Raw genomic sequence first — 17,297 nt, 5'->3', positions numbered from 1 at the left:
ACTATTCTATGATTCTACGATTAGGAAATTTCATACCAAGTATTGGCTCTTTTTGAACAATCCAAAACAATCCCAGTGCCCTACACCCCAATCATAACCTGTAATTTCCTTTGTTTCAGATGTTTATCTACTCTTCCCTTAAAAGATCCAGTGGTTCCTGCTTTAACTGCTCACCCTTAACTTTCTCCGCTCATGAAAGAGCCCTAACTTTTCCTTTTCCTTCATTCCTTCTTTTTCTTTTTCTTTTCTTTCTTTCAGACCTATATAAGATAGTTATGGGAATAGATGAAGTAAATCATGAACCTTAGGTTCATAGTAGTAAAAGATAAATTTAGGACTGGTGTCATAAAATTCTTCTGCATACAGAGTAATCAACTTCTGGAATGAACTTCCAGATAGAGTAGTGGAGTGGATAACCTTGGAATCATTTAAGAAACAATTTTTGGGACTTTAGAATCTTCCTGAATGGATGAATTAAAATGAGCTGAATTTATCTGCAATTTGCTTGTAATGTTGTGTCTCCAGTGTTCAAACTAACTGAAATTATTTTTTTATTCCCTTTAAGCAACAAAAAAGCCTGCTCCTGCACCTCCAAAACCTTCAAATCCACCTCCTGGACAACCTGTGGGTCATGGAACTAACCAGCCTGCTAACCAAGCTTCCTCGCATTCACCAAAACAGCCTAGCCAAGTTACCAGTCCATCTCCAGGTCAGCCTGGAAACCAGAGTCCTGTTCAATCCCATGGCCAGTCATTTTCTCAACCTACAATCCAGCCACGCAGGCATTCTAGTAATCAAATGGTTATTCATGCCCCCAGTCACCCCCCACCTCAGCCTCCAGCACAGACTACCAACCCACATCAGTGTAAGGCACCTTGTGAGCAAGCGACGGATCAGTCCTCCAATAGCCCACCTGGCACACCAACTCCCCCCAACACACCTCCATTAGGGACACATGGTGCGAGCTTCCACCTAACTCAGCACTTTACACATGCCCAGGGCTTCCCAGCAAATCAGGACCTGCAGTCCCAACATTCTCTTCCCCCGCAGTTTGCTACTTTGCCAAGGGCACGACCAGTGCCCAAACCAAGAAATCGACCCAGTGTTCCACCACCTCCACAGCCACCTGTAACGGCTCCTGCAACAAACTATTCCACTCCTGCAGAGCATGCATTGTCCAATGTGGCAGCTACAGCGTCAAAAATAGTTACTGGTGAGTATTTTCAAATAGTCAGCAAGTATTTGTAATGTGTCTTTTACATGTACAAACAGGGAATAACTAGAGACCAGACTCTTATTCCAGTGTAATTGCATTATATTTCTAAGAAATCCAAACTCTTAATCATCTTGCAGTCTTAATATACTAAACATAAAATGTTTAATTATTATGTCAGTCAGCACCAGAGGTTCTAGAGGGATCTTTAAACCTTCCTTAATGACAAAGCAGAACATTTAGTGGAATAGGGGGAAGATACCAAAGCAAGGTGGAGAGATTTTGGGTGAGAATTCCTCTGGATAGGGGTGTAGTGAATGATTGATCAAATTCCAAAAGTGCCACTGGATGGGAAGGAAATAATTGGTAATGTGCTTTCAGAGGAGGAGAGGGTTGGATGTGAGCATGTGGAGGTGATTGTTCAGATAAGATGTACTGTACCCAAAGAGACTACAGACATTTTGGGGGGTGTTCAAGTTTAGATTTTCATATTCCGAAATCAAAACGAGTACTCAACTTGTTTTTTTAATCATTAAAAATTATTAGTTCTTTATGAAGGTTTTTTCCCGGATATGATTGGGTTGACATTAATTTGTGAATTAATTTGTGACTAATAACTTTACCTGGAAATGCCTTCACAGGTTTGGGAGGAGAGACTGCGGCGAGGTTGGTAGATTTCAAACCCTTTGCACTAGCAGCTAGTCGTGCTGTTGCTCGCTCGGCAGTGCTTTGTCAAAGTTGTGTCTGATGTGCTTTTGATATCATGCTAAAATTAGCGCCTGACTTTTTGCAGCATCTGTGTACAAACAATTGGAAATTAAGTTTCCCAGTGTTCATACTGTGCTCTCATTTCCCTTTAGAATAACTTCACATGAGACAAGCAGTGAAAGGCTTGTTTTTGTGGCTCTTGAAATGAATGACTATATAGTTCTGATCTACTTTATACCACTATCCTTTCATTAAATCACCCCATTGGAGAATAACAGTACTATTGCTTATAAGTGGAACAACTGTCCACTGGGGGGAGAGCAGAAGGAAAATGAAGTCATGTAACCTTTCCCCCCAAAATTGGAGCTTGCAATGAAAAAAATTCCATTGCATTGTAACCTGGCACTTTGGAGAGGTTGCATTTTGTTGTGTGAAAGTGAGTATCTAGTTGTAGACAGTCAACTGGAATATGAAATCAAACTGGAGTCATGAAATCCGAAAACAAGTGTAGTAGAGTCCTGTAATGAAGAGTGTATAGTAGAGTGTCATCATAACTGAGTCACAGAGATCTTCTCTTCCACCCTCTCCACCTACCCCTACCATACTCCATGCTGCCGATCAGCTCTGCATAAGAGTGGGTTGCGTATGATACAGGCAGACTGGGAAGTCCCAACTTCACTCCCTGGCCAGTGTTGACATAGGGCCTAATTTTCCTCTTTGCTGATTTTTGGCTCTCATGAGAATTAACGGCCGATTTTTTTTTTTTTGTGACCGACTGCGCCTAAAAAAAAAAGTTGCAACTTTCGCCAAAGTTAAATTTAATTTTGCCGCTGCGGTTCCGAGGTTAAATCTAAGGGTGGAGCTTCAAGTCTGCGCCAAAAGCTGAGATTGCCAGGGTAACGAGAGACACACTGAGGGTTGAAGCTCCCCCTGCGAGTTGAAGTTCCACGGCCAGGGCTTGCAGCAGCGGCGGGGGCATTTGGCCTGGGGTTTCAGTGGGACTGGGAGTGGGGTCCTTTTGGCCCAGGGTTGCGGGAGAGGGGAGGGGGGAGGAAGGTGTCCTTTCAGTCCGGGGTTGCAGCGGGAGCGGTGGACCAACACCAAAACAAGTCATCTTTAATGTAAAGAGATGAAAAAGGAATGTACTTTAACATCATTATAAACTATCTTTATGAGCAAGACTAAACTGCAAAGAAATAGGTCCGATACAGACCTCAGTGCTGATTTTCTTAAGTTAACGTAGGGTTTTTCTGAACTGTACTTAAGGTACAATTGCGCCGTCCTTAAAAAAAATTTTTTAAAAATCAGTGTTGGGGAAATCGCTTAACTGGCCAAAAATGGCGCAGAATCCAGTTTTCAATCAGACCAGCGCCAAAAAATCTGGCATACAAAAAATCCTGCGCTGACAGTCACCGCCGGCATACAAACGTTGAGGAAAGTTGCAAATTCACGATTACTCCAAAAAATCAGCGATGCCAAAAAAACAACGGCCAAAGGTGGCAAAAATAGAGCCCATAGTCTGTCTGAACTGGGTGGCAGTGTGGGACTCAAACAGCGTTTTGCTCCAGAATGCAGACCTGAACATCCTGTTGGAAATTTGCATATGTGGGTGCTGCACAAGAAGGAGGCGGGGTTCAACCATTATAGTGCGATACAAATGAAGAATAGCTACTTGGGCAAACTACCAGTGTCAATACTAGCTAAAGAACTGTGCCCAAGCAAAGCTCACTGCTTTGAAGACAAAACCAACAGCTTGCATTTATATAGTGCCTTTAATACAGAAAAATGTGCCAAAGTGCTTCACAGAGGTGTGAGAAAAATACAGACACAGCCAAATAAGGAGAGATTAAGAAGGGTGACCAAAAGCTTGGGTTTTGCAGAGGAGAGAGAAGTTCGGAGATGGTGGGATTTCAGAAGGGAGTTACAGAGAGTGGGACCGCGGTTGCTGGAGACACAACAGCCAGTGGCAGTGAAAGGAAGAGGGAATTTACAAGAGGTCAGAGGAAAGAAGTGTTTGGGGGGAGAGATTGTTGAACTGGAGGAGGTTACAGAGATATGGAAGGGGTAAGCCTTGAAGGAGTTGAAACACAAGGATCAGAACTTTATATTTGAGACATGGGGGGGACTAGAAGTCAATGTAGGTCAGCAAGGATGTGATGGGTGCATGGCACTTGGTGCAGGTAGTATTCAATGAAATTTGTGGTAATTGACTCACACGGGTAGAGTATAGTGAAAGCAAGAAAGACTTGCATTTATATAACATCTTTCACAACCTCAGAATGCTCACTGCTTTACAGCCACTGACATACGTTTTGAAGTGTAGTAATTGTTGTAATGTAGGGTGTTATAATGGCGGTAGATTTCAATTCAAATTGATTATGGGAACTCAGGTTCTCCCTCTGAAATTCCTATGCATTGTATCATTATTCCTCTATTGAACTAATCTAGAGAATGTAAATTCCTACCCTGCCCTAACCACAGATATTCTTGTCTGAGCGATGGTCTTTGGATTGAATGGGAGGCTGGGCAGATGTGTGGTGCATTATGGGCTGTTTGTAATTATGGTAATGTTCAACATATTTGCAGTTTGCATGAGGATTTTCGAGCATGTTCTAATTAATTTATTCCCCTTTCCCCTATGTAGAATAATTGTGCCGTCCTTCTGCTTCCTTTGGGCATGTGACCTTGCCAGCATTTTGTTTATCCTTTAGCTTTAGTTGCAACTGAGTAGTTTTCCCAGTGCCTCTGTAACCAGATTCTGTTATATTTACTGTTAAGCAATAACCCATATGATGAAAATAGTTTTGTCAAATTAAAACAAATCCACAATCGCTGGTTAGCTTGAAGATTCTTTAATTACTTAATGTGGGAGAATAATAGATCAGAGATTTGCAGATGTTTCAAAACTCCAGTCTCACCCAGTAACTAACTCAACCAGAGAGGATATTCTGGACCAGCAGGTTCCCAATGACCGATATTCATCTTTTCTTAAATGTTTCCGTCATTAAGAGCCAATTCCGTATTTGGTTTATTAACTTTTCCCTTACCACATGTATATAATTTCTGGCACAATGCTTAATTCCAGATCAGGTAAATTTGTCCCATGGTGGTGATCTTATTTCAGCACGCAAAATCGCGCTGTTGACTTCTAAGCCTTAATTCAATGAAAGCCCAGCCTCAAGAGTTGATTCAGCAGTTCTGGGCATCCTATTTTCTCAATGTGGAACCTGAACAGCTCAGTTAAGAAGGTAAATAAAACATTTTAAACTTAATAAATAAAGGTTAAATTAGGCAGTTAAAAATAAATAAAGCTTAAATGATAAATAAAAATTAAAGTGGGAGGGAAGACAAGGCAAGCCAACCGTTTAAGATATGTTTATTTAAAATTATAACAATGTTTGTTTTTCCATTTAAGGGTCAAAATTGGTAATAAAAGATGCTTCTAATTTTCGTGTTTTGCTTTTTCCTGAATTTGGATCAAACAATCAGCTATTAACAAGTATGTCCTTTCTCAGGTCAAAAATAAAACCGAATATTTGAAGCAAATAAACCTGTAAATAAATGTTCATGCTTCCCTTCACAGTACAATGCTAAAAGAAGTTGGCATGCATCACTAGCTGCACCCACAGTGTTCCCTTCCCCCATGAAACTTTGATCAGCTGCACGTTAATGCTGTCCATTAGTATGGTGAGATGATGAGGTGCTACTCACACTAAACAGGAAAAGCAGTTGCATTCATTGTACCAGAATGGCAGTATGTTGATTCTGATATTTTATCGTTTAACCCTAATTTTGAATCCAACTTTCGGAAAATATTTGTCAAGCTTAAATAAGGTCGAACTCATGATATCAGAAGAGTGTTTTTTTTAATAAGTAAGAGAATTGGGAGTTCCTGGTGTTGCCAGATGTTAGTTCTTCCAGCATTCCACAGTGCCAACACCACCTCACTGTACAGCAACCAGATCATTGTAAGAATCAAAAAGCAGCAACTTTCCCTCCCCAAAAAACTCCACTTCATCCAAACCATGAAGACCTGTGTTTGTAGTCTGGGTTGTTAGATGTGGCAATTCTTTGATATGACCTGTATCTTTTTCTCGATCCTTTTTTTATACAAAGTTCATAAAGCTCCACATAGTTTGGAAGAGGTGGTTCCTGATGATTCCTGCAAAATTCTCTTAAAATTCCAATGAAATATTTGTGTACAAATCATCAGGTTCCCCCTGCCATCATAGTGATTCAGGAACTCCATAGAAAAGATGCGTTCCATGGAAAAGATGCAGTCCATGATAAACATACAGCCATAACTATTTGCCCAAGTTGTTCTTCTGTAATTGGGGTGATAAATGCAGAGCAGACATGAGGCAGGAGGTTGTGATACAACAGGTACTGTATCACAAGTCTGTGATCCCTATACCAGTGTTGGAAGGTGTGAATGTTGTATAATCAATGAATTATATTCCCCTATACTCTTGAGTGGGTTAAATTGCTTTCAAAGTCTGAGTGTTTTACTTACTCTAAGGAGAATAGGTAAAATTTACCTCAAATTGGATCTACATGCATGCTGCCCTGTTGTAGCAAAAAATGTAATCTGTGCCAATAGTTGTGGCCTATAAGCTACTGGGCCCTTTCAGGTCTTCAATGACCATCACAACAGAGGAAAACAAGTTGAACTGTGCTGCTAGTGGATGAACTGATATTTGTCGGTCTGTAGCTAGCTCAGAGCTGTCAGACATTGTACGCATATAGTGTGTATGGTATGCACTGGTGTGCACTTTGATCACTATGTGGTTGTCCACTTATGCGAACAGGCCTTTCAGCATTATGGCTTCTAATTGTAAACTATTCTATTAAAAAAAAATACAGATGTCTGACCAGCAAAGTACTGTTTGAGCAGAATGGGGAAAGTTATGGTAAGACTTAGGCAAGTGATTGGCCAATTAATCCTGTTAATCCACAATGTTGATTTAATGCATGCTTTCCAGCCCTGTTACTAACCGTTTGTCACACTGCTTGCCTGCACTTGTACTAATAATGCATGGGTAAAGAGGATTCTTGGATAGCAGAAAAAATGCCTATATACACACTGAATTCTTTACACTGTTAAAGCATCCAGTTGGGCTGTTCATTGGTTAATGTACAAATGACAGCAGTTTGACTGCTTTAGTTTCAGTATTATATTATCATTGTGGCCACCTTTTATAGTGTACCTTGCTCTTCTGAAGGTTCTACTAGTGCCATGAGCTTTTGTAGGAGGGCACTGAGTTACCCCTGTTAAATGCAGGATATACTACAGTACAGGTGATGGTGGAGGATGTATCACTCCTGGAAGCAGTGTGTTATATACAGGCTGGATTTGCAGTGAAGTTCTAGGAATGTTCCCTCTTAGTTTATAAAAGATCAGGTTTTCAACATTGTGCACTACTCACTGAATCAGCTCTTGATGCGTGTTTTTAAAGCCTTCGCCCTGCTGTGATGGTGGAGGTTTCAGAAGATCTGGTCATGGGAGATAATCCTGGAGCGGTATCTTGTGTCCTGAATGTGCATACAGTATTTCTGGGGATCTCACTGATGTTTTGTGTTTGCCGCTAGATTCTGATTCGACTGTGCAAGAGCAGGACTCGAACCACTCTAAGTCTCCTGTGGAGTTGATGCCTGCTGCAGGCAACACGGAACATAAAAAACACGAGCAGCAGGACATTGACAATGACTCGGAGAGCACCGCTTTGTGAGGGGTCCCAACACTCCACCATTTGCACCGCTAAACTATACTCTTAGAAGCTTGATTCTGCTGCTGCCCTAAGGAATGCGCCCTGCAAAAAAAAAACAAGGAAGAAAAAAAACCACTTGATTTATTTTCCACTAGATGCGCTCATGTTGCATGGAATATGATTAAAGAGCTCATCAATGCCACTATCATGGTCTCATTAATGCCACTATCATGGTCTCTGGACCGAACCTATACTTTGTTAGTGGTTCAGACACGAGATACTTCTGAAAGACATTCCCTCATTGCAGGAAACTGAGGTTACATGAAAAGCAATTCCTCTCTGGGATTTTGACTGTGGGTTAACAGCCACTTGTCTGGTTACAGTTGGGTTAACAGTGCCTTGTGCAATGGTCACCAAGCTTCTGGATGCAGACTCACTGTGGTCTTACATTTATTTTTCTTTTTTTTTTAAACTGTACTTTGAGCAGTATCCAGATTTTGTACAAGTTAATTATTTCTGTGTTGAGTTTGACACATACAAGAGAATGGTACTGGGCTGAGACTGATTCTGCTCAATCTGTACATTTATATTTATCCTTAATGCAGATTGCTAGTAAGATTACTGTTAAACTGATTGTACTCGGTTGGTATTCACTTTGATGCTATTTTCTTCTGTTTAACATAAGTGCACTTCCTGCCTTAGGTCTTGTTTTGCATACAAGGCAATTTTATAAATGTTTAAAACTGAACAAATAATTAATCTTAATACTGTGTCATTAGTCTGAACATGTTTTGAATTATAAACAAAAATACATTCTGAAAAATGTGTAAAATTACATTCATGTATTAAAAAAGAAATAAAATAAGCCACTAAGCTGGTTGCTTGTGGGCATGGACTCAGTGTTCATGACACTTTTTTAAAAAATTGACAAACCCAGGTGAAGGACCAAGACTCATAGTTGCAGACACCACCAAAATTGAAAGAACAGAACAGGATGCAAGATAAATCTGGAAGTAGTGATTAGATGATTCCAAACTTGGGTTTGAAAGGTAAGGTGTTCCATAGTTTTGAGGTTCTGGGGAAAATACTGTTATGAGTAGGAGGTAGTACAAGTAGTCTTGATTTCAAAATAATGTGGATACAGGGAGAAGGAAGTGCATGTAACATAGAAACATAGAAGATAGGTGCAGGAGTAGGCCATTTGGCCCTTCGAGCCTGCACCACCATTCAATAAGATCATGGCTGATCATTCACCTCAGTACCCCTTTCCTGCTTTCTCCATACCCCTTGATCCCTTTAGCCATAAGGGCCATATCTAACTCCCTCTTGAATATATCCAATGAACTGGCATCAACAACTTTCTGCGGCAGGGAATTCCACAGGTTAACAACTCTCTGATTGAAGAAGTTTCTCCTCATCTCAGTGCTAAAGGCAATATATGTAGGGCAATATATTTCTAGATTAAGAGGAACAATACAGAAGAGCTCTGAGTGCACTCACAGCAGTAATACCAATAGAATAGAGAGATTAGAAAAGTCATGCTGGGGAGAGAGGGAGTATCACCTATCAGACAACAAGCTGCATTATTAGAAATGTTTCCCTAAATAGGGGAGCAGAACCTGCATCTTGGATAAGCCAGTTTTATAGAGAAGTGAGTGTTGTTGAGGGAAAACAAGAATTTGGTATATGTGGAAACCAAAGCTTCCTGGAGGCAGCTTTATCATGGATCTGGAATTCCATTAGAGGCTGGATGTAATAGTGGGGCCAAGAATATCATTAAAAGTAGGAGGACTGAGTGAAGACATGCAAGGCAAGAGGTGGAGATGTTTGACTGAAGAAACTGTAGCTTTAAAAACAGATTTCCATCACTCCAGAGGAGGCCAAGATGTAAAGATTCAGTCATCTCACCGAGAAGAATGGAGATTGTGCACACTGAGAGCGAGTCATCTGGTCAAACATTGACTGCAATCATCAGTAAAAGAGTGGATAAATTTGAATGATGATGGGAGGCCCTGGATGCAAAGAAGGAATAGAGTGGGGGAGATGCCAGAGTCCCTGAGAGCTGCTTAGTTAATGGAAAAAGTGTCAAGAGGATGGGCCATCGATAATAGCACAGGTGAAACAATTTGAGAATAAACTAGTTATCCATAAGCATAACTTTAGTGGGAGACATAAAGATAATATCTTATTAGAATCTTGCACTATGCACTTCTAATCAAAGGCTTTGGAGATATCAAAACCAATGACGTGAATTAGCAGCTTCCATAATTGTAGGAAGTATGGACAAACAGGGTGGTCATTTGTAAGGGTAAGAGGTAATAATAACTTGTATTTCTATAGTACTTGTGCATGAAGACTTCTCAAATTGATTTAGATTAAGGGGGATGAAAAAAGCTGGTTGCCAAGCAGGTGGGGAAAAACAGGTCAGGGGACTGAAAGCATAGTCCTGGAGAGAAGTTTTGAAGAGATATTTTGAACGAGGACAGGAGTACTGACTACTGTGGTTGAATGAGCAGCCACTATTGGTAGAGGGAAAAATAAATAAAAGCCCTGTATCAGATGAGTAGAGAGTGCATGTGTGGACATAAGGCAGCAGATCACGAAGGTAGGGGAGGGCAAGATCAGGCAGAGATTTAAAAGTGAGAATGAGAATTTTTTGAGGTTATCTCGCTGAAAACAGGATATCAATGGAACTTAGAGAGAAATGGGATGATGAAAGTGAAACATTTTTGGATGAGGATGTGGGCTGTGGCATTTTGGCTGAGCTGAAACAGGAAGGTCAGTTAGGAAACTGGAAGATTGAGGTAGGGAGGATGGCTAGGAGAACATCACAAGTTGAATCTCAAGGTAATGAAGATATGTGCTACAGTTTCAGTAGCAACGGGGTAGAAGAAGGGGCAGAGGTGGGCAGTGTTGTGGAGGTGGGGGGAGGAAGCTGAGCTCAGGGACGAGCAAGGTAACAGGTTCTGCATCTCCTGACCAATAGTGAGATTGATAGAATCAAGGCCATAGTCACATAGGTGCCGGTTGGAGCTTAAAAGGAGGGGTTTGGTTTTGCCAACATTTAGATGGAGGATGTTTTGGTTCATTTAGGCCTTGATGTTGCGCACACAGTTGGAATGTGTAACAATAGCCAAGCGAATTGTGGATATCATTTGGGATAGGATGAAAATGAGCAAGTTGCCAAGGAAAGGCCAAATTGGATTGGGGATAAGAGACTGAAGAGGTGGAATAAATTGGAGGCAATTTCAGAGGCACACATGAGTTTGAAGGGAGGGATACCACCAGGATCAGAGTTTACAGTTTCAGGTTTCAGATTGTAGTAAACGTCCTGATAGAACAAGGGCTCCCAGATAAAGATTCCCTTTGAATCTGTAAAGAGTTCAAGTTCCAGTAAACAAACCCTGAGGAGAAAGACATCCAGTGCCAGTTCACGGCATGCTGTTCTGTACACACTGAGGGAATGGAGCCTTAGGGCAGGAGTGTTATCAGACAAAACAAATACATTTGACACTGAGCCACATAAGAGGAAATTACGGCAGATGACCAGAAGCTTGGTCAAAGGCGGATAGCTGAAGGCATAGCCACCAATAGTTGAGCAGTTATAATCAGGGATGCCCAAGAGGGCAGAATTTGAGGAGCACAGACATCTCGCTGGGGGGGGGTTGGTGTTGAGAGGCTGAAGGAGATTAGCGATGGGGAGGGGTGAGGCCATGGAGGGATTAGTAAACAAGGATGAGAATTTTGAAATCGAGGCCTTGCTTAACCAGAAGCCAATGTAGGTCAGCGAGCACAGGAGTGATGGGTGAGCGGTGCGGGTTCGAACACGGGCTGCCGCGTTTTGGATGACCTCAAGTTTACGTAGGGTAGAACGTGGGAGGCCAGCCAGGAGTGTGTTGGAACAGTCAAGTCTAGAGGTAACAAAGGCATGGATGAGGGTTTCAGCAGCAGAAGAGCTGAGGCAGGGACGGAGACGGGCGATGTTACGGAGGTGGAAATAGGCGATTTTAGTTATGCCGCAGATATGTGACACCTCGGTTGTGAACAATGTGGTTCAACCTCAGACAGATGTTACGGAGAGGGATGGAGTCGGTGGCTAGGGAAAGCAGTTTGTGGCAGGGACTGAAGACAATGGCTTCGGTCTTCCCAATATTTAATTGGAGAAAATTTCTGCTCATCCAGTACTGGATGTCGGACAAGCAGTCTGACATAGCAGATACTCCTCAATTCACACCCCCATCACTCACCTATTAACAATCTCAATCAACACTCAGGCCTCATACCTAACATTCATATGCTTCACTTCACCCTCACACACTTAACACTGCTGCAAGCCTCACACCCACGTCTCACAGCTTTCACATACTGCCAGCTATTCAACCACGGCACCTACATCAGCCAAATAGATTGCACAACACTCACTGACACACTTCCCTCACGCAGGATAAGGTGACGCACAACCGGAGGCAGCAAGAGCTATCCAGAGGGGTCAGGTGTGCCTCAATGTCCTCATTCCCATGGAGGAGACAGTGTTGGCCATTATTGGGATGGTCATTGCTGAGCCTGTGGCCAGTGGTGGGGCTGAATCAATTGAAGATGACTGTATCCTCATGCTTAATCCTCCACCTCACATTCCACTTCCTTCTCATTTCACAATCTCTTCTGACTTACAAGCTGTGGATGGTGTAAGCATGCACCTCTTGTCCCCCTCCCCTCATCACAACCTTACCTTTGTGCCTTTAATCCTTTCAGATACCCAAGAAGGGAAACCTGGCCAGGCAATGGTGGAAGAGCAAGAAGACAGTGATCAAGACACACTGTCACTCGATTTAACACTCACAGCCACCAGCTCAGATACTGACACTGCATGTAATTTGGAAGATAGTATAGAGGCAGGATTTGCATGTTGAGACACCGGGCACGAGTGGCCTGCAGCCAGGGCAGGGGTGCAAGAATAGTGCAGGTGCCAGTTCGCCAAAGGGTGAGGTCGCACACGGGTTCAGCTGCACAGGACTCATGAGGACTTCGATGTGGCAGGCTGCAGAAGAAAGCTAATGGGTATGCACAATGAAATTCTTTGTGCATTGGTAAGCCTGCCAGGAAGCCTGCATACAAGGGGCATGGAAGAGTCTGACACCAACTTGGCACAGGGCTTTGCCCAGTGCTTAAAGCCAGCCTTTTCAGAATAGAAATAGTGGCCAACTCTATTAGCACACTTGTGGACCCTACCACGATGCAGCCTCCATTGCAGCACAAGCAGAAGCTACTCAATGTCTGCTATAGTGGAAACTCGGACCGGCTGTGGATTACAGCGTTCAAAGGAGTTTGTAGGGTGTCACAACAGTCCAGCAATCAGTCCTCCCAACAGATTACTAGGATTGCAGAAGTGCCACCCCTGGGGAGTGGTGGTAGTTCCATGGATCACAAACCTACTGTCCTTCCTGTCAGCGAGCCAGCCCAGACTGCTGACAGATGGAGCAGTCCGCCACCGGGCTTTCTCGGCCCAGAGTTGCTCAAGGTCATCCTCCAAGGCCATCTACAGTCTCCTCCACTAAAACACAGCAGCCTTCCACCAACCATGCTACAGCTACTGGGGGAGCATTGAGTAGGAGCATTGGGACAGGCAAAGGCACACTGAATGACAGGTACTTAGGGAATGCACAAGAGTGATTGGTTGACTTTTGGATGCAATACAGTATGATTTCATTTCTAAATTTGTATTGGGATGTTTATTTTGTGGTGGCTTTTATTTTTGCATTGGGGCTAATGCTGTGATGTGCTGTGCTTTTATTTTTGCATTTGCTGTGATGATCAGTGACAGAGGGAGGTAAGGTGTGGGATTGTTGATGTAAGGTGTGGGATTGTTGATGAATGGGGAATTTGGGTTGCAGTTACTCATATCGCACTCAGATGAGTTCATCACGGACAGCCCTGGCAGAAAGTGGCTGTCCTCTTCCTCCTCCTCCTCCTCCTCCTCCTCATGCTCCTGCTCCTCAGCTGGTTGCCGCATAGCTGATGTCAAGGGCTGTGCTTCGTCACGTTGAGGTTGTGCAGCATGCAGCCAACCACCACAAATCTTGACACCCGCTCTGCGAGTACTGCAGAACTCCTCTAGCATGGTCCAGGCAACAGAAGCATTGTTTCAGCACACCAATGGTCTGCCCTATCACATTTTGTTAGGCAGCATAGCTTTCATTGTATGCATTCTGTGCACGGGTGCATGAGTTGCACACCGGAGTCATGAGCCATGTCATCAACAGATAGCCCTTGTAGCCCAGTAGACGCCCTTTGGTTAGTCGTGGTGGCTGAATTACAGCTGACAGCGCGGACTGCCGCAGAATGAAGGCGTGATGACTGCTGCCAGGATATTATAAGAACATAAGAATTAGGAACAGGAGTAGGCCATCTAGCCCCTCGAGCCTGCTCCGCCATTCAACAAGATCATGGCTGATCTGGCCGTGGACTCAGCTCCACTTACCCACCCTCTCCCCATAACCCTTAATTCCCTTATTGGTTAAAAATCTATCTATCTGTGACTTGAATACATTCAATGAGCTAGCCTCAACTGCTTCCTTGGGCAGAGAATTCCGCAGATTCACAACCGTCTGGGAGAAGAAATTCCTTCTCAACTCGGTTTTAAATTGGCTCCCCCGTATTTTGAGGCTGTGCCCCCTAGTTCTAGTCTCCCCGACCAGTGGAAACAACCTCTCCGCCTCGATCTTGTCTATCCCTTTCATGATTTTAAATGTTTCCATAAGATCACCCCTCATCCTTCTGAACTCCAAGGAGTAAAGACCCAGTCTACTCAATCTATCATCATAAGATAACCCCCTCATCTCCGGAATCAGCCTAGTGAATCGTCTCTGTACCCCTTCCAAAGCTAGTATATCCTTCCTTAAGTAAGGTGACCAAAACTGCACGCAGTACTCCAGGTGCGGCCTTACCAATACCCTATACAGTTGCAGCAGGACCTCCCTGCTTTTGTACTCCATCCCTCTCGCAATGAAGGCCAACATTCCATTCGCCTTCCTGATTACCTGCTGCACCTGCAAACTAACCTTTTGGGATTCATGCACAAGGACCCCCAGGTCCCTCTGCACATCAGCATGTTGTAATTTCTCCCCATTCAAATAATATTCCCTTTTACTGTTTTTTTTCCCAAGGTGGATGACCTCACACTTTCCGACATTGTATTCCATCTGCCAAACCTTAGCTCATTCGCTTAACCTATCCAAATCTCTTTGCAGCCTCTCTGAGTCCTCTACACAACCCGCTTTCCCACTAATCTTAGTGTCATCTGCAAATTTTGTTGCACTACACTCTGTCCCCTCTTCCAGGTCATCTATGTATATTGTAAACAGTTGTGGTCCCAGCACCGATCCCTGTGGCACACCACTAACCACCGATTTCCAACCCGAAAAGGACCCATTTATCCCGACTCTCTGCTTTCTGTTCGCCAGCCAATTCTCTATCCATGCTAATACATTTCCTCTGACGCCGCGTACCTCTATCTTCTGCAGTAACCTTTTGTGTGGCACCTTATCGAATGCCTTTTGGAAATCTAAATACACCACATCCATCGGTACACCTCTATCCACCATGCTCGTTATATCCTCAAAGAATTCCAGTAAATTAGTGAAACATGATTTCCCCTTCATGAATCCATGCTGCGTCTGCTTGATTGCACTATTCCTATCTAGATGTCCCGCTATTTCTTCCTTAATGATAGTTTCAAGCATTTTCCCCACTACAGATGTTAAACTAACCGGCCTATAGTTACCTGCCTTTTGCCTGCCCCCTTTTTTAAACAGAGGTGTTACATTAGCTGCTTTCCAATCCGCTGGTACCTCCCCAGAATCCAGAGAATTTTGGTAGATTATAATGAATGCATCTGCTATAACTTCCGCCATCTCTTTTAATACCCTGGGATGCATTTCATCAGGACCAGGGGACTTGTCTACCTTGAGTCCCATTAGCCTGTCCAGCACTACCCCCCTAGTGATAGTGATTATCTCAAGGTCCTCCCTTCCCACATTCCTGTGGCCTGCAATTTTTGGCATGGTTTTTGTGTCTTCCACTGTGAAGACCGAAGCAAAATAATTGTTTAAGGTCTCAGCCATTTCCACATTTCCCATTATTAAATCCCCCTTCTCATCTTCTAAGGGACCAACATTTACTTTAGTCACTCTTTTCCGTTTTATATATCTGTAAAAGCTTTTACTATCTGTTTTTATGTTTTGCGCAATTTTACCTTCATAATCTATCTTCCCTTTTTTTATTGCTTTTTTAGTCATTCTTTGCTGTTGCTTAAAATTTTCCCAATCCTCTAGTTTCTCACTAACCTTGGCCACCTTATACGCATTGGTCTTTGATTTGATACTCTCCTTTATTTCCTTGGTTATCCACGGCTGGTTATCCCTTCTCTTGCCGCCCTTCTTTTTCACTGGACTTTATTTTTGTTGCGCACTATGAAAGAGCTCCTTAAAAGTTCTCCACTGTTCCTCAATTGTGCCATCGTTTAGTCTTTGTTTCCAGTCTACTTTAGCCAACTCTGCCCTCATCCCACTGTAGTCCCCTTTGTTTAAGCATAGTACGCTCGTTTCTGACACAATTTTCTCACCCTCAATCTGTATTACAAATTCAACCATACTGTGATCACTCATTCCGAGAGGATCTTTTACTAGGAGATCGTTTATTTTTCCTGTCTCATTACACAGGACCAGATCTAAGATGGCTTGCTCCCTTGTAGGTTCTGTTACATACTGTTCTAAGAAACAATCCCGTATGCATTCTATGAATTCCTCCTCCAGGCTACCCCGTGCGATTTGATTTGACCAATCGATATGTAGGTTAAAATCCCCCATGACTACTGCCGTTCCTTTTTCACATGCCTCCATTATTCCCTTGATTATTGCACCCCCACCGTGAAGTTATTATTTGGGGGCCTATAAACTACGCCCACCAGTGACTTTTTCCCCTTACTATCTCTAATCTCCACCCACAATGATTCAACATTTTGTTCATTGGAGCCAATATTGTCTCTCACAACTGCCCTGATATCATCCTTTATTAACAGAGCTACCCCACCTCCTTTCCCTTCTTGTCTATCTTTCTGAATCGTCAGATACCCCTGTATGTTTAATTCCCAGTCTTGGCCACCCTGCAACCATGTTTCTGTAATGGCCACCAAATCATACCCATTTGTAATGATTTGTGCCGTCAACTCATTTACTTTATTTCGAATGCTGCGTGCATTTAGGTAAGTGTTTTTATCCTAGTTTTTAAACCATGATTTTTAGTTTTGACCCCTCCTGCAGCCCCTTTATATTCAGTGGCCCTTTTTATTCTTGCCTTGGGTTTCTCTGCCCTCCACTTTTACTCATCTCCTTTCTGTCTTTTGTTTTTGTCTCCTTTTTGTTTCCCTCTGTCTCCCTGCATTGGTTCCTATCCCCCTGCCATATTAGTTTAACTCCTCCCCAACAGCACTAGCAAACACTCCCCCTAGGACATTGGTTCCGGTCCTGCCCAGGTGCAGACCGTCCGGTTTGTACTGGTCCCACCTCCCCCAGAACCTGTTCCAATGCCCCAGGAATTTGAATCCCTCCCTGCTGCACCACTGCTCAAGCCACGTATTCATCTGTGCTATCCTGCGATTTCTACTCTGACTA

At 43.1% G+C, this 17,297-nt stretch overlaps 1 protein-coding gene across 6 annotated transcripts in view; it reads left to right on the top strand.

Annotated features, from left to right (window-relative positions):
* The window catches only part of LOC139281290 (rho GTPase-activating protein 17-like), a 187,700-nt gene extending 179,193 nt beyond the window's left edge, over window positions 1-8,507 (top strand). For 3 of the 6 annotated variants that reach the window (XM_070901414.1, XM_070901409.1, XM_070901411.1), the window contains 4 exons: window positions 566-1,213; window positions 1,855-1,879; window positions 6,785-6,831; window positions 7,511-8,507. In XM_070901414.1, coding sequence (XP_070757515.1) covers window positions 566-1,213; window positions 1,855-1,879; window positions 6,785-6,831; window positions 7,511-7,650 — 860 coding nt within the window. In that variant the 3' untranslated portion in view covers window positions 7,651-8,507. The remainder of the gene's footprint in view (window positions 1-565; window positions 1,214-1,854; window positions 1,880-6,784; window positions 6,832-7,510) is intronic. The other 3 variants (XM_070901412.1, XM_070901413.1, XM_070901410.1) reach the window with 3 other exon arrangements.
* Window positions 8,508-17,297: the final 8,790 nt, after the last annotated feature.

Source organism: Pristiophorus japonicus, chromosome 15 (genome assembly GCF_044704955.1).
Source record: "Pristiophorus japonicus isolate sPriJap1 chromosome 15, sPriJap1.hap1, whole genome shotgun sequence".
Classification (NCBI taxonomy): Eukaryota; Metazoa; Chordata; class Chondrichthyes; family Pristiophoridae; genus Pristiophorus; species Pristiophorus japonicus.
The sequence above is the reverse complement of the archived record's forward strand: the minus strand, read 5'-3'. Positions and strand labels throughout refer to the sequence as shown.